We start from the raw sequence: 18,221 nt of genomic DNA, 5'->3' as shown, positions 1-18,221 counted from the left end.
AATCACTAAAACGAAAAGGCAAGAGTAAGCTCACCATGGAAAGTGTGAGGAGAATCAGCTTTTTGTTGCTCTTCAGCACCCTGATTCTAAATTGCAAGAGGGTGGTGAAAGTTCAAGGGAGCCTAATCTGCATTAAGTGATTCAGGATATGCATCCTTAGAAGCCGCAATACAACGGCTTGCTTTTCCAGTCAGCCTTCCACAGCTTTAGTTCAGAGTTGGAAAAAAACAAAACAGAACTAGAAATAACAAACAATGTATATATATTTTCTTGGTCTCTGTTTTTCTACAAATTTGGAGACTAATTTTATTGTAATTCTAGATAGCCAAATGACATATTGAGCATAAGTTCCCAAAGTCAAAGCCTCCACACTTAATAATGCAAGTGGTCCCAGGGGTGAGGCTTAGAAGAGGCTGGGCCCTTAGCTTCTGCTTAGGAAGTCACTGTTGATTCCGACAGTAGCTTTTTGAGCCAAAAATGTGCAGCAAAAGGAAAGTAACATAAACAAGGCTAAATGTCAACAGTGTTTGCAGACTTACTGACACCATCCATTTGTTTGTACTGAAATGACTAGCGAACCATTTGGCAAATACAATGCTAGGCACAGACCAGCCCTTTTATCCAGGAGTGCAAACTTCATTGGGCTGCTGGCATTCGACTTAATTAAAAAAGGAAGAAAGCCATATGAGTTTGGTTGGATATTGCCACGCAAATAGCAATGCATTATCCACAACAGCAGCTGAAGCCCAAAGACTCAGGGCCAGGTTCTGATCCCAGTTAACACAGACAAACAGGAGGAGTAACTTCATTAGGGACAAAAGAACTTCTACCACAGTAATGGCAGAAAAGAAAATGGCATGATCTGAATGTCTCCCCAGATCCCAAAGAGTTCTGCAAATGAAAGGGTGCTATTTAGGAAAGGTGGAGAAGGGTGTGTGAGAGAGGTTTCAGAGCATGCTTATTTGTTACTCAGGGGGATCTTTCATCTAGGCAGTGTACTTAATACTGCATACCAAGATTGACTATTCTATGATACAATTAAATGTTCCTGCATGGTAGGTATGCACGCAGAAGGCAGAGATTCTTTTGCTGGAAAAAAGTGGGGGAGTGGGGCTTGTCCTGCATTGATAATGCTACAGCTGTTGCAGTTTATTAAAAAAAAGAAAAGAAAGAAAAATCACAACAAATGATTCTATAATACACAGACTTTTTACAATTTAACCCTGATCCCTGAATTTATCCATAAGAGAGACTTCTTGGGTTTTGCTAAATTTTGCCGTCTCCCAACTGAAACATACACAAACACTGAAATGTAAATGACGCTCCTGCTGCACAATCCTTTGCTAATTCCTGTGGTGGCTTACATTTAAAGTGGAAAATACACCTTTAATGCTTTTGCACACAAGGTCAGTTTTTTGGAACCTTGGGATTCAGTGAAATGACATTTAATAGAAATTTACCAATATGAAGAAGCGATGCAAATAGACAAATCAACCAAACATATTGCTTCAGCTAGACTTTGACCGAATGCAAAAGAAAGATGAGATTTTGGAAAGATGAGTGAAAGAGAATTGAGTGATATAGGTAGACCATGATACTTCTTAATTACCTTGTTTGTGCAGAATAGTCTCAGGAAGAACCACAATGGCTCTCAAATGGTTCAACCCATGATGAGCCAGTCATGTGCATTTGTTGCATAATATTCCACTTTTTGTGCACTGCTGAATACCCCACAATTTGATTGTAAGTAACATGCCAAAAGCAAATCCTTCATATGATGCAGGATTCACATGGAGTCAACACAGGGGAGGGTTTGTGTGTATGAGAGAGACACACAGACAGACAGAGTGACTATTGAAGACCATGCCCAGAAGATCATGAGATTAGGCCCATGAAAAGAGACTATTTAGACTGAGGCATGTCCTCAATTCTCCTGAAACTATCATAGTTCTGCATGCAAATCCATGCCCTTAATTGAAGTGGTAGCAGTTAAGTGTTTATTGCTTGATAATGCTTCCTTTCAGTTAAATGCACTTTGTTCATGTGATAAAGAAGTCCTGTCCAGGAGAGTTGAGCTGTGATATCCGTCCAAACAAGCAAGCTGTCATAATCACTGCTGTTATCACAAGATAAGCATAGCCTTGTGAATTTGCCCTGAGATTTGAAGGCACTACCATAAAACAGACTATTATACAATCTGTTAGTGGTGGAAGATGTGTTCACAAAGACACCTCATTCCATTCAACATGGTACCAAGTTGTTTCTAAGAGCCAAAATATGGTTTCAAAAACAGAAGAAATTCTACATGGAACAAAGTAGATCAGAGCTTTTAGCAAAATCAAAAAAGCAACAAATTCTGAATATTATAATTCATAGATCTAATTCATACCTTTCTCATGGGGCAGCTCAACAAGTACAGACACTGGGATTTCTCTAATAAGATCCATGTTATTTCAACAATGTGCATATTCAGCAGCAACACAACAGTCCCCTATTTAAAATAACATATTAAAGTGCAATCCTATACAGGTCTACTCAGAAGTAAGTACCACAGGTAAATGCGTATATGATTGCAGCCAGGTATGTTAGAGAAGGTCAAAGACTTTCAGAGATAATAGTGACAGGGACTGTTTTTATGTCCTCATTTTATTTCTAACAGCGATTAAAGGGAGATTAAATATAACTGCCAACCACAAAGAAGGCTTCTGGTAAAGATATAATGCTGGACACGAAGCAACAGTCCATATTTGTGTAGCCCTCATTTCTTCAGGACCTTTGCAAGGCGCTTTATAAGCATTTGTTAATTTAGCTGCATAACATCTAATTAAGGCTGGTTGATATCAACATACTGGTATGGGCAAGAAAGATCAAAACCTGATATTAAAGTAGCATACCACAACTATGACAGGATCACCAAGCAAAAATGTCTAAATATGGACCATGGTGTGAGTGACTGGAAGTTAAGATCAAGTCACATGACAAAAAGGAAACAGTACAAAACTTATCCAATATGGGTATCATGTGGATGAGCCACCTCCCACCTAATTTCACATTACATTCATGGGGACTGTCGAGAAGGATGCTCTAAGCAGCAGAATGGTGTTTCATTATATCACATTAATACGATTATATTAATGGGAAGCATCTCAGTGGTCCTCACCATAAATGTTGTCTTGAGTGGAGAGGAAAAAAGCACTGAACAAAGTTTTGGTATTAAACTGATTAGGAGTGAAATCCCATGTTTACAAGGGAGTAAGAACCACTAAATTCAATGTGACTTACTTCTGAGTAAACAGAAGGTAGTGGTATGAAGAACTAATTCTTAAAAAGCAGGAGACATTCCTTCCCTAAAGCTACAGGGTATATGTATATCTCAGTATTATACCTTGATGTTTCTCTCTCTGTCTCTCTCTCCACACACACACACACACACACACACACACACACACACATTTTAAAAAGCACTATTGTCCACTGGTTAGCTGATCAAAGCTCCCTTAAACTCAGTTTTGTAACAATGAAAACAGTAGGGGACAAGATGGTCATCATGGTGGCTGACAGAGTGATCTAACCCTCAGCTCACCATAAAGTTTCAATTTTGCCCTATATTGCTCCTACATAAAGGCTCTAGAGATATAAAACTGGATTGCTTCAGTGATTTAACAGTTATATATATCTAAGTGAAAATCTGGTCCATATTGCTAGGTTAAGCAAATCAAACATGTTTGTTTGTTTGTTTGTTTTCTGTGTGTGTAGCCAAGTCTGGATCAATTACTTATTTACAAAGTAACATATTACTTTGTAATAGCCAGTTTGCTGAAACACACAAGAAAAATATGCCATCATTCATGATCTTTATCCTAGAACATTGCTCATGTCCGTTATGCAAGTGAATGCATGGGAATATTTTGGTCTCCAGATGCATACCCATTAAACATGGGCACCAAAGCAGCAGAGTGAATGATTGTCTTGGTCTACAAACTACTGTTTTCTGAGCTAGGATTGGGGAAGGTTTGACTGGGATGACAGAGCCTATTTCAAGTGGGGAGAACAGATGTTGAGATCAATATGGGTAGAACATTCCTGCTGACTGTCTCACCATCAGAGCAAGTGAATCAGTCACATTTTAAAACTCATAATGGCAATGGGATAATGCAAAACGTCAGGAGGTATTATTTTAAAAAAAACTATAAATGACAAATGTCTCCAGTTAGTTGTTATCTAAACTAAACTAAAGAATGACCATCATTAGGTGCACAGAACTGTATTCATCTATTTGTGCAATGTCAGGCACACTCATACATTTAAGCAGAAGCAAAACTAATCTGGGTTACTTCATCATTACACAATGAAGAGAAGCACTATGCATACCCACCATGTACTCCATAATATGCAATAGAAACTCACATTCTTTTCACCATATGTACATTTCCAATATGTGTGGCAGAGAGACTGGACCCATTCAACTTCTTGCAGCATATAGATAGAGGGGCGAAATAAATATGTACCCTTCCCATGTATTACAGGAACATGATGGGTACACAAAGTATATTTGCTAAACTATAACACATGAAGAGGTCCCGAGTGCCCCATTGTGATGACCTGGGTTAGCCAAAAGACAACACAGTTGGGATTGCAGTGCTATTTCACTAGCTCAAAGCAGCCAAGAACCTGCTTGAATTGGGATGAAAAAGAAGGGGACAGTAACACTGCTTGGGTTGAGAGATGCTAGCATATTTCCATTAAAACACCATTCAGCAAGTAGCTTTCAAGCAAAGCTAGTCTAAAGCTCTCTAAATTCAACCCTCCAAGTGAAGCAACAACAATCATTCCACTAAGTTCAGCCTTACACCCAACCCATCTCCCAGGATGCCTACATTATTCATGATAACTCAAGTGGTCAACTGGTAACATGATTTGTTACTACTAGTTGAACAGTCATCCATTATGACTGCTCTCTACAGCCATTCACTGAGGAAACATGACTTACGAGCAACAAATGCAACCAATCACAAGGGATGCATCAGAGCAGGCCAACGGGCTCACATTTGCTCTGATAGCAGCTCACAAAAATTCCTTAGTCTGAGGAGCAGCAGGAAACTCAGTAGCAATGATCTGTGTTTCATATACATTAATTTATTTTCAGTCTCTGGGATCACAAACTGGCAGAACTCTTAAGAATACTGAAGAATACTCCTACAAGGCTACTACAACTTCATAGTCTGCAGCTACGAAGACTTCTGTGGAAATGGCTAGTAAAGATATCAGTCCAAACTTAAAATAAAATAAAATCTGGAGGTGTGGGAAAGAGGATTTGAACTGCAATTCCACGTATAAAAATAATCAAACTTATTGCAGGTCAACCTCATAGCTCTGATGCTCTATCTCAGTTAAAAGGCACAGCTTGTGAAACTTTCGTGCTCTCAGCAACTCATGAAATTAATTTTGAATCATTAGAAGGATGGAAAATTAAAAAAATAAAACAGATTTGTTTTCAAAAGTGATGACGATGACAATGATAATGTGGTTTATAATAAGTGAATATAACACTTAAATAGAAAGTAAGATTGTGAAACTTTGATCACAATCTCACACTGGGAAACTTTAAATTTTAGATTTTTGGGACAGCCTCCTTTTCATAATCATGAGGCTGAACAGCTATTAAAAGGAGGGAATGTGGGACTTTCAATTTGCATAACATTAACAGCTGTCAATATTTTTCAAACTGTCAGAAATCCCATAGTTCTTTCTTTTTTTGACAACTTGGAAAACATTCTTTGCACCGCATAGTTATGGGTACTGAGCTCAGAATGGCACACTTCTCCATTCAAAGCCACCCTGCAGCCATGTCTGCATATTAAAAGTTCAAGGCATGCGTGTAACCTTCCTAATGGACTGCAACTCCACTTATTTGAGATCCAGTATCTTGAATTTGCTGGACAGTTTTAAATGTCCAGCAGCCGGACATTTGTTGAGATCTGCAACAGTCCTTGTATGTGGATTTGTGAATTTGTTTAGATCTGCAACAGTCCTTGTATGTGGATTTGTGAATGCCCTTGGTTTGCCAGATATATAGCAATATGAATACTGCAGTCGTCTCCATCCCACTCCACTCCAACACCTGGGCTTTAGACCACCCCATACCTACACCTAGAATAGTAGAAAATAAGGTGGAGCCTCTATATGCATGGTCTCCCAACAACTACTTCAATTCATTGTTTCTTACTTCCGCCCAAGAGACCTCTGTCTTAGTGTAATAAGCTCCAAGTTAGTAAATCTGTGATTCCACATTTTAAAAATAAACAGCCCAGCATATTTCTGAGCCAAGCAGCGTGGGTGGCCTTGATTTGCAAAAGGCAAAGTTTAGAGGTATGGCATTGCAACCCACCCCCACCCCCCGCCCAGCTTCCTGAATGCTATTTCTAAACTGCTTACTGTGTATGTTACCTCTCTGGGTTAATAAGCTGAATTTAGGCTGTGTGCTTTTATGCCTCTGCACGCCACTCTTCCTGAGCACTTTGAACTACAGAACTGTAGAGTTGGACGGTGTCCCTAGAGTCATCTAGTCCAACCCCCTGCAACGCACTTACATCAGCCTGCAATGGAGGTGTTCTACCTTGGTTTGTGACAACATGCCAGCCCAGCAATGGTATACCCCCATTCTGAAGATTTCAAAGCTGGTCCAGAATGGAAAGTGTGACTATGACAAGCCCATGTTTGCAAATGTGCACATTGTACAGCTGGAATTGTAGGATCAGGGTGCCAGTACCATCTAGTGGGGCAGGATGTGCAGCTAGTTAAGTGAGCTTTTACATTTCTTTTGCTATTTCTCATCACCACTGCAGTATATAAATTCATTTTTTTAAAATGGTCTGCTTGGGATTTTTGTTGCAGCTCTTTCTGTGCTTTAAAACTACAGAGATCATATTAAAAGATGAATTTGTACAGACCCTTTCTGTTCATTAAAGGGTGTTTTTTGTTTTGTTTTTTGTTTTGTTTAAATCTATTTGCACCGAAAGCTGCATAAACCTCTGGGTTTTCCTACACACTAGAAGTTTTGGTATTTGAGGCTTGCATGGTTGTGGATCATATAGAAAAGGGAAAGGACCCAGTTTCTCTCTCAATCTACACATGAGGAATGTTGGTGTCACTATGTGGTGGCAATAATATGACACAGACTTCCTAAGCACCCCACTTTGGACAAGCAATAAAAATAGACTTTGCTGAAACCATCAAGGCAGTAAGCAAGTTCAAACTCTTTACATTCTAGATAACCTAATGATTAGATAAGTTGACCTAGACAATGTAACCAGCCAGTTGGTGACTCCAAAAATAATTGTGCATAGGGATAAAGTGATTATATGCACCTGCTCAAGGACAACAGCATGTTTGTTTGTTTTTCATACATACACAACTGTCTTATTAATTAGGTAATTGATGTTTGTGTTGTTTACCATAAGGAAATTGTGTATGGGAATTGAAACAGTAAATTGCCTAGCTTTTGAAAATAATAAAATATTAGGATTGAACCCAGCTAAGTTCTACAAAGAGTAGATCCACTGAAATTAATGAGCAGGGCTAAAGCAGGTCCACTAATCTCAGCAGGTCAACTCTGAGTTTTACTAACATTGGATATAATCCTCACTGTCTGATTAATAAATTTTGGGATTTCTCTATAAAAATATAACTACGAATTGGAATAACCCACCCAGATTTTTTTTATTTATATTTCATTGAGCATATTCAATATGTCCTTATTCAACATAAGGAAATATTTTTTTTGGAAAGCAAACTAGGCTTAGGCTTGGCAAAGCATTTAGTGTTTTTACTTTTTTTTCTCAGTTCAAATGCTGAAAAGTTGCAAGTTACCATGTCAGTTTAAAAAATAAAATAAAACCAGATTGATCAAAATGAAGCAGCAGATGTTCTGGTCACATATCATAAATACAAATGTCTTATATAACTACTTATCTAATTAAAAACTACACAATGTATTTTTTTTAATGGCCTGGACCACGTATAAAGGCCACGTACTGCTGCATGAAGCACCACTAATTTCAATGGAGGTCCATGCTTTGTAACAAAGTAGAATTTTGTCCCAAGGTTTTAAAACATCATCTTAAAGCCAAATTTACTAACAAGCACAGTTTGACATACTCAGTAATTTTGTGGGTTGTTGTTTTTCTCTGAAATGGTCTGAAATAAGGATTCTAAAACTTACCACACAAGTCAGGTCTCTTGATACATCCACTACTTCCTGTGCTACTTGCAAGTCCATTAAAGGCTGCTAAGCCATCAGAGCTGTAGGCTCTTAGGACCGACAACATGTTGACTTGCTTCTCCAGGACCTGTGGGCTCTGAGCTGGTTCAGGCTTCATGGCACCTGGTGTAGCTTCATGGGAGGCAAGGAGATTCTGACTGTGCCACTGCTTTTCGGAAGGTGGCAATGGCGGCATGAGTCCTTTTGAGGCAACAGAGCCTTGTACGTTGTCCCCTCTATCGGCACCATCTTTGCTCAGATTGGACAATGGTTTGTTCGTAAGATCAGGTTCTGTTTCAATGTCCTCATCATCAATGGTTTCTTCCTTGGAGGACTCCATGTCTTCAGAGGAAGCTATGTCTGACAGGTCGTCAGTAGCACTTTTATTTACAGAGTCAGAAAGCAGCATGCTTGGGTCATCTTCACTTTGTGTTTTTATGTCAGGTTTGTTACCGGTGCAAGCATTTTGTGCTCCGACAACTCCGGAATAAACGCCAAATTGCTTGTAGAAGTCTGCTGCAAAATTATAAAAAGTGGAATCCATGTGACCAGGCCAAGGGGTGTTCCTCTGTTCTCCTGGAGAGTCCTTGGATCCTTGGTTCATTCTTTCAGAAGCCGGGTCTATCTGGCCAATCAAATTGGAAGTAGCTACATCTTTGTTGGACTGTATGGAAGTCAGCAGCAAGCTAGCTTTATTTGCTGAAGCAATGGCCTCCCTGGGTGGGTCTTTACCATTTCTAGTTGATCCTAAAACACTGTCTTTACGCTTTGCCTTGCCTAAATGATTGGCTTGGAGATGAAGAGCCATTAATTCCATAGATGATGTTGTGAATGAACAAAACAAGCAGCCATGCCAAGCAATATTGTCTTGGACTGTAACGGATGAACCTGGAAGACTGGCTGCATCTGGTCTCACAGAGAGGTCAAGAGGCTCATACTGTGATTTTTCTGTTTTTCTCTGCTTATTAGATGATTTCTCCTCACCACTCTCTAAAGCCAGAGGCTTTGTGGAAATGCAATCAGACAGGACTTTATCCTTCATTTCTTTTTCTTTCTTCAAGGAACTGAGGACAAAGTTGTCCATAAAAGCTTGCAACGACCCTTGGAAGTTCACTCCATTTCCAACCATACTATGGTAAGCTCTGCCCAGCTCAGAAAAGCGTGTCCCTTTGGAAGATATGTCAGACCCCTTGATGCTGTCTGAAGAAACCTCTGAAGACATGCCAGTTGAATGACCTGGATGATCTCCTGAGGAAAGCATTCCTGGTGACCATTGTTGAGATCCCATGCTACTCCGGAAATCTATTCCAGGAAGACCCTTGAAGGCTCCTCTCAGTACTTCAGGTCTAATGAACACTGATCCTTTATTTGATGTCTCTTCCTTATGTTCTTGACTTTGAGACTGTCCAGAAAGTGGTCCTGCGCCATTCTGCCGTTCCCGGTGATGTCGTTCCAAGTGGTATTTGAGTGAAGCAGATTGTGTACCAGCGTAATCACAGTGGGGACACTTGTAAGGTTTCTCACCTGCAATTATCAAAAGATAAATAGGTATATTAGCTGTATTAAAATGAATTATTTGGGAGGGGATCAACATCTATCCTTCTACAATAATGATGGTTCCAAAAAAACCTTAATTATTTTTATAATTCCAGTTCTTTCCCCTGTAAAATGATTAAAAAAAAACTTCTTTGAATCACTTTCTATCAACTCAAGACTTACACAGCATAAACACACAAGTTATATTTTCCTTAACTTAATATGCTAAAAGTGCTTCAGAATTAAAAGATATGATTATTAAAACAAAGCAAAACTATTCCACCACAGTGATCATTAAAAGTACAAGCTGGGGGGGGGGGCACAAAATATGTAACAAATGGATGACTACAATGTTTTTCTGTAAACAATAGCACTAAAATTTGTTTAAATTATACATATGGAAACAATTTTTAACCCTAAAATTTTTATGGCACTGTTACGCAAGACTGAAATGAATGATTTAAGTCTTGCTCTGCAGTAAATCATGGATATAATTAGCAAATGGCATTCTGCTCAAGTAATTTATCATTATTTGGAGGGCACCATTCCAGAAGGATTCAAAGATCTGCAGACCTGCTGCATTGTTTCCAAATAAAGAACTATAAATACAGTTTCTTCTATAAAATATTAATACCGTTACAGTGCATTACTATCGTATTGAGTAAGAACATATAGTTAAGATAAAAGGTAGTCAATAAAAATTAGAGAGAGAACGGGCAATAAAAGGTAGAAAATATATTTAGTTTCTATGTTTGAAATTAACATTACTGTTTTTTTTGCAGTGCTTTAAATTTGCACTAATGGTACCTCTAATGCTCCAGTAGTAAAATGTGTAATTTACCTCTAATAAGCACTTTTCAACAGAGTAAGGATTGGCTTAAACAGTGTTCTAAAACATATAAGATGATCTTCATGAATTAAATATATATATTTCTAATTCAGTGCTATACTTGTACGGCTCTTTCTGATTTAGAAGAACTCTGGGTTGCAAAGCACATATGTGAAATATTTACAGATATTCACACATATACACCCGGAAGGAAAACTATGTCTAGATAAATGTGAATTTAAATGTATACTAGCACTTGTTAGCAATCAAGGGTTCCCTTGCAGACCTGAATGCTGGAATAGTCATCGAAACAGACAGGAGTCTGACAGTTCTAGAAGCTCCTTTTAATAGCACTCTGTCAATAACAGCAATTATTTCTCTAAGCGACCTCAGCAACAAGGAACTATTTTTTTCTCTACTGTTTTCTTTCACTGAAATGATCTAAATGCCAAACCAGCCATCTGTGAACTGTGCCCTGAAAAATGTTGCATTGTTTGTACATCTCTCCTCCTCCCCACCAAAAGATAAACAAATTAGAAATTGCACTTGCATCCTAGTGTTGTTGTTTTTTAAAAAAAGCTATATATTCTAAACTATTTTAAATTTGGTTCAGAAATTTCAGGCTTCAAAGTATTTAGGCCCCATCCGCACCATACATTTTTAAAACAATATCATACCACTTTAAATAATGATGGCCTCCTTCAGGGAATACTGGGAGCTGTAGTTGGTTAAGGGTGCCAAGAGCTGTCAGAAACCTATGCCTCTTATGAAGCTACAATTTCCAGTTCCCTGAAAAGAGGCACTGGTTTCTATACCATTCTGATGATCTGTTTTAGGCCCTACCCTTCTGAGAATTTTTGAAATGATCATCCCAATTTGCCACCCACTAATGGAGGTAATGAACTGGGGCAGCCACTTCATTTCAGCTCAAGTGAGAACACGTGAGAATGAGAGTATATCCTTACTCAGTCTATTAACCATTGTGGAAGGATGCATTCTTAATTGCTTGCACAGGTCTTGGCAAAATACAAAAGTTTTCAGCAAGTATTTAAAAGTTGGCCCAGAAAACAGCTGCTGAATCTCTGTGGGTAGAATGTTCCCCAGGACTGGGCCAATGACACTAAAGCAGTGCCATTGCTGCCATCATCCCTAACCATAGGTCCTGCTAGCTAGGGATGATGGGAGTTGTAGTCCAACAAGCGCTGGGGATCCAAGTCTGAGAAACACTACACCAGGCATAAGCAAACTCGGCCCTCCAGATGTTTTGGGACTACAACTCCCATCATTCCGAGCTAACAGGACCAGTGGTCAAGGATGATGGGAATTGTAGTTCAAAACATATGGAGGGCCGAGTTTGTCTATGCCTGCACTACACTAAAGGCTCAGTTTATTGTGGTTGTTAAACGACAACAAAGACAACACAATGCTCCAGCAGATGATACTGGTGATCAGCCTTGATTGTAAGGGTTAAGGCAGTCCCTGAGGCACCCTGGGTCCAAGATGTTCAGGCCTTTGCAGAGTAATACAAACAAAATCCATAAATTGGATACAATCCAGTTAAAGCTCTACTTCCTAGTCATCATGGCCACCTATGGCTTAGTGTGCTGAGGGAGGCCATGTGAGTGTCACCCTCCCCCTAAGAACCTGACCTGAGGAATCCCCCTGGACCAAGATGCTCTCCACATCTTTTCCGCTATCTCTTCACCCATCCTGTTCCTTGCAGCTGTGGACTGATCACATCACCAGGCCTAAGACCACCATTTCCCAGTTGATTGGTCCACAAAGGCAGGGCTTAGGAGCCACCATGTGGAGAGTACAAGCGGTGGATCAAATCCCTGATTCTTTCTGAGGCAACTGGTGGTTGCACTGGAATGGAGGGAGATGGCGGAGAACCAAACTGCTTGCCGGTGTAATCTGCAGCAGTGGCAGCCATAGGGTGGCACAACTGTTGCACTGGGGGGAGCATGTTGCAGGGGAAACCAAAGCAATGATGTACAATGGAGTGTGAGAGGTGGAGGGCACCCAATTTTAGTGTTGCACAGGGCACCGCTGAAATTTAAGAGCCCGAAGTCTGCCACTGTCTGCAGGGGCAGGATCTCCAGCTAAGTCGGTTGGGCCTCAGCCTACTGATTGCCATTGCTTGTGGCCTTGCAGCAGGCTGTTTGCTCTTCTTCCATCTCGCCTTGACTGACTGGCTACAGGAAAGCTTTTCCATCTGCCTTGTCCCCACCCCACTGCCTGGGACCTTTATAAGGGGAAGATGCTGCCTAAGTGTCAGGGGCTCAGGAGCAGAGGCACAGGGGAGAGAGGAAATGGAGAGCGAAGGGGAAGAATCTGAGGGCAGCGTAGGGGAGTATGACAGTGGCACGAGAGATTCCATGAGCTTCTCCAGCGAATCGGAAGATTCCCAGAGGGGGGCGCCGAGGACCAGGGCAAGGGGGGTCCCAGGGGGGATGCACCAGAAGCTAGGGGCCAGCGGGGACTCCCAAAGCAGCAGTGGGATATCAGGACCAGCTCCCCCACCAGAGCGTAGTGGGGGGGAAGAGTCCCATGTATCAGGGCCAGCGTCTCCTCCAGCAGGGAGAGAAGATGAGTCAGGGCTGGCCACGCCTCTATCGGAGAGTGAGGGAACGGAGGGGAAGTCAGGTCCAGCTAGCCTCCCCGAAGGGGGAAGCAGTGACAGGAGCAGTGTAACGGTCAGGAGAAAGGTTGCCGGCTGGGCGCGCGCGCCAAGTTTGAATGTACAGGCGCACGGGACAGCAGAAAACCCGGATTGGGAACCAGGTCCTAAAGCCCGCCGGAGGCAGGGGGAAGACTCAGGGGACTCAGCGTCATAAGAGTCTATAAAGGGCAAGACCCCAGCGGACAGGCAGACCCAGAGGAGGAAAGAGCAAAGGAAGAGGTGGAGCAAGGCCAGAGTCTTAAACTGGTGTCTGGGGGGAGGAGATTCAGACGGAGCTTCAGCGGTCTAGAGTTTGAGATGTAGAGCTGCGCGCCGCGGCTTTGAAATCGAAACTGAACTTCAATAAAGACTTTTGTATATAACAACGAACTGGCGTTGGTCCTTTGTGAGCTGGGACCTCGGGCAGCTCTGACACTAAGTATTCTTATTTTTCTTAACATTCTTGTAGGGAATTTTCTTTGCCTTTGGGGCTGGAATCCAGATGCGTTTGGTTTTTAATACAGTTGAAATGTTTTTAATTTGTATCAGTTGTATTGTTAGTATATATCTGTTTATTCTTGTGAGCCGCCTTTTTGGCTGAAAGGCAGCTTATAAATAAACAGTAACAGAACAGATGTTCATCTCACCCAGCTGCCATTGCAGCAGGTGGGAAATGAATAACTTTCTCCTCAAACAGTTCTCTAGCATCTACCGGTAATTTATATTTAAAAACTACCTGCCACCATAGATAGATATCTCAAATTTTCAGTGGCCAAGCCAGTCCTAAGTAACAACAGATACAGACACTATTTTTCTTAGTGGAATGGGTTATTTAATCAGCCCTCAAGGATTTCTGTATACCATGCTATTGGGGAAAGTATTGAACACGTGACCAATGTATTTCCAGTGACAAATGTGATAGAATCATGTTTAATAGAATCAATAAAGTCTTCAGTAACATACTAGTGTCTTTACAAACTATTTCTAAACATTGCACACTAAAGGATATCCTTGTTAAGAATTATCACACCTGAATGACAGCATAAATAATATTACAAAGCCATTGGGTCCAATCCAGTCAAAGTTAAACGCTTTTAAATTCCATTGTCTCCATTGATTATTGTGAATAATGCATACTGCAAAATATAAAGGAGGTGAGATTGCAAGACCAGCCACTTCGCTTTGGGTACTTTCACATTCAATGAGATCAGCCCAGGTCCAGTGCAGTAGCTCTCTGGACCAGTTTTGTGCAGTATGAAACTGGTAAAAATGATACTAATACAGAAGATGCAAGGGGCAAATCATAGCCTGCTCACTAGTGGAGCCTCATTTTCATATTTATTTGCTGCTTTGACACATCGTGAAACCAGATCCACCATCTGTCTGTCTCCCCAAAATTAATCCAATTGGAGAGCAATTTTCTGGCAGGTCTAAAGTAAGGTTACCAGATTTTTTTCCAATGAATCTGGGGACACTTGTCAACTTCAATGGATTTTGTATGGGGGCTGATTTGTAAATCTGGGGACTATCCCCAAGAAACGGGGACGTCTGGTAACCTTAGTCTAAAGGAGAAGCAGCAGCTCAGATTTGAAATATAGGACAGAATCAAGCCTTTGGTCCATCTCACTGAGTATTGTCTACACTGACTGGCTGGAGCTCTCTAGAGTTTGAAGGCAGGCATCTTTCAAGTGCTACCTGGAGATGCAAGAGATTTAACCTGCAGCCTTCTGCATGCAAAGCATCTAGGAGTGGCATTCAGCAGCAGCAGCAAGAATGGTTGGCTTTAAAATTTTTATGTACATATATTGAAATAAACAGTGAAGAGTCTCTCTGTGAGCATTTTGTAATAAAAATACCAAACCGATTTTTAAATCAATGCAGCAGTTATTGATAACCCATTTTATCAATGGCACAGTGAATATTTTAGAAAAGAGCTGCAGTACGGTTTAATTAGTTCATTATTATGCCTCTTCCTACTCAGTAATTTCTTTTATCATTCTAATCACTCACTTCACACTTTTGAAACCAAATGGAATATCAAAGGTTCTGTGGGATTATTTTTGGATCATGCACATGTTCCCCACATAGTTCATCTGTTTGTCAGAAATACCAGTCGCATTCTGAATCTCTTTACTCCCTTGCTATCGTGACTGGGAAAGATGCAAAGGAAAGACAAAGGAAAGGTATACGATTATTCCATACTCTTGTATTCTGGGTTTTATATTGCCTTCTGTTCTATTGCACAACAGACAGAAGAATGTTTTAATTTTTGCAAAGCTATATAATAGAATTTAAATCCTATCTCGGATATTTATTTAGTCTTTCTACAGGTCTTTACATAGTTAATACTGGGAGAAATAAATATGGATGCTCCTTAGCTCTGAAGCTTCAGTACATTAATATAAACTGTACACCAATTCCCCCATAGCATATATATGTTGCAAACCTGAAGACTTTTTACACAGCTGCTTATTGCTAAACAGTGTCTTGTCCAGAAGGGGACAATCTGTGTCTCTAATTGCTGTCAGTGAAGCTGAGATTCATTATGTGACTTTCCCATTAAAATGTGAGCATTAATTTGTATAATGAAATATCACCCACTGCAGTGTTCATTAGCCATGCCCTACTGTATACGCCACATTGTTAGCTACCTAGAAACTGTAGTTAATTTCACTAATGGATATTTCCCTACTTAGTGTTTGGTAGGAAATTTATACTGTAACATTACCTCTTAAACTTTTAAGGAAATTTAAATTCAATCAATTATTTTCAACAAAAGTTTGGGATGTCATTAAGTCGGGAAGAGGCAAGTGGTACAATGTTAAGGATTGAGTTATCTGGAGAAATATAGAGAAATAAAAGAAAGCCCCTTTTAGCTCAACTTTGAAATGTAAGAAGAAAAGATTTTCAATGACAAATTTCTCTCTTCTTTTGGAGCATAATGCTATTTTCCCTCAAATATTCCTGCCTCCACATGCTTTCCGAAAAGGGTAAGTTTAAGTGTGTGTGTGAGTATGCAATCTGCATTTATTTAATACAGAAGTGGGTGACTCTTGGGCCCATGGGCTGGGTGGGCCTGAAACTGGCTCTCATCTGGCCCTTCAGATCTCCTCCTGCCATCAGCTGCTCAACAGTGTAAATGGTGTGAGAATGAAACATCTTCCTCTGCTAAAAGCGGTGGTGCAAGAAGAATACATCTCAGCAGAGAGGAAAATTGGTGGTCATTGCACACATACAAAAAGCCCCCTTTGCATTTTGCAATTACAGACATGCAGTTTTAGAGGTGCAGTTGCACTGTAAAGCTTGAATAGCTTGAAGTTCAGTTGTGAATTGATATTATTGGCATTCTTCTGTTGAGGTTCCCAAGTTCCTTTTTGCCTTTTGCAGTCAGGATAGTTCTTTTTGTTTTCGTTAAGGCTTTCCAATACACTTGTAACAAACTTTGTAAAAGACAAAGTCTATGGAGAAAATGCAAGGTGAAATTAAGCAGAGAATTAAATATATGCCTGTTTCCATGCAAAATAGCTTTGTGTCCCCCTCTCTCTATGTGATTGTCTGTGTATATTAAGAGCATGGCTTGTATGTAAGTCTAGTCCTGGCCAGTAGTGGAATACAGCCCCCAGCAGCTTTCTACTAAGTAATGCTGCCCTTGGCCTTAAAAAGGGCACCTGATTTAACATAACTTAATTTATAATGTATCCCATGGTTTCCTTTTAGTTTAATGTTGCATAGCCCATTAACTTCAAAGAAGCAGGGAGGAATTACAGGAAACAGCAGCAATATGGTGGTCAGGAGGATGGCAGGAGAAAAACCCAAAGGGAAAGAGTTGTATCACCAAAGGTCAGCTGCCCAGTACTTCATCCGCAGGTGGGAATAGATGAGGGCAGGTAGGTATTTTAAGGCTTTCTGGGGCTACCACAGTGGCAGGTGAGAAATAAGACTGCATAGAAATGTCACACAGAGGGAATGCTGTGATGAAAAGAGCTCCTAGCAGGCAAGCATGAAGGGCTCACCCAGTATCACTGCTTAAAAGAACTACTACACTGTTGTTTTGAAGGCACTTTGTCCTCAGCAGAAGAGGGACACCTCTACAGTGGTAAGAGCCATGGATTGCTACTTAAGGCACAAAGGAGCAGGCTGAGTTATCTAAATGCAGAAGTTCTTCTATAGGGTTTATGGAGGACCTGGGCTTTCTGCCGCTGACCAGTGTTGAATATTTCAGCCTTACCTATGAATTTGGGAAAAGGATGGAGTCATTCAAGCCATGGGCCTGCAAACACTCAAGTATTCTTGGGAAACTGACTAGTGCCAAATTGCTTTCTAACCATCAGGTGCTGAGAAATCCAAAAATAACAGCTGAGTTAATGCAGTGTCCAAACACAGCAAAATGTTGGTTTTAATCACTCCAGACTTTTAATGAAGTTAAAGCACTGCAAAAAATTGAGGAACTCTTACCCAGAATAACTAAACTAACCAATATGGCATTTGTTTAAGAATTGGTACCAGTTCTATCAAAGAACATAAGAAGTTGTTTTTAAAAATTCTAATAACCCTTGTAATTGGTGATATTACATTGTTTATCATGGAAATTTATAACATGCAAGACTTGCATTCCATTTCAACATATTCTTGTTATTATTTTATAATACTTTGTTCTTTACTTAATGGAAATTGATCTTTATCTATTTTAATATTGTTGTGCTTTTAAAATACTTTGCAAATGTTGTTTGCATAGATTGTATAATGCCTCTGTGAATTCATTGTCTTATTTTTAATAGCAGGTTTTCTTCCCAGGATAATTTTCTTAGTAAGTTTTAGGGCATTATTTTTATAGATAATAAAACATATTTATTTCCCATAAATTGAAAGGGACAGGTTCTGAAATAACAATCAGTGGTGTGTATTAAACAAAAAAGTGACCACCTAATTGCAAT

The 18,221-nt window shown here is 40.1% G+C and overlaps 1 protein-coding gene across 3 annotated transcripts in view; it reads right to left on the bottom strand.

The window, feature by feature from the left end:
* The window catches only part of ZNF536 (zinc finger protein 536), a 453,697-nt gene that overhangs the window by 152,302 nt on the left and 283,174 nt on the right, over nucleotides 1-18,221 (bottom strand). For all 3 annotated transcript variants that reach the window (XM_079988707.1, XM_079988706.1, XM_079988708.1), the window contains one exon: nucleotides 8,222-9,784. In XM_079988707.1, the coding sequence (XP_079844833.1) occupies nucleotides 8,222-9,784 (1,563 nt within the window). The remainder of the gene's footprint in view (nucleotides 1-8,221; nucleotides 9,785-18,221) is intronic.

The sequence above is a fragment of the Podarcis cretensis genome (genome assembly GCF_951804945.1).
Source record: "Podarcis cretensis genome assembly, chromosome: 8".
Classification (NCBI taxonomy): domain Eukaryota; kingdom Metazoa; phylum Chordata; class Lepidosauria; order Squamata; family Lacertidae; genus Podarcis; species Podarcis cretensis.
The sequence above is the reverse complement of the archived record's forward strand: the minus strand, read 5'-3'. Positions and strand labels throughout refer to the sequence as shown.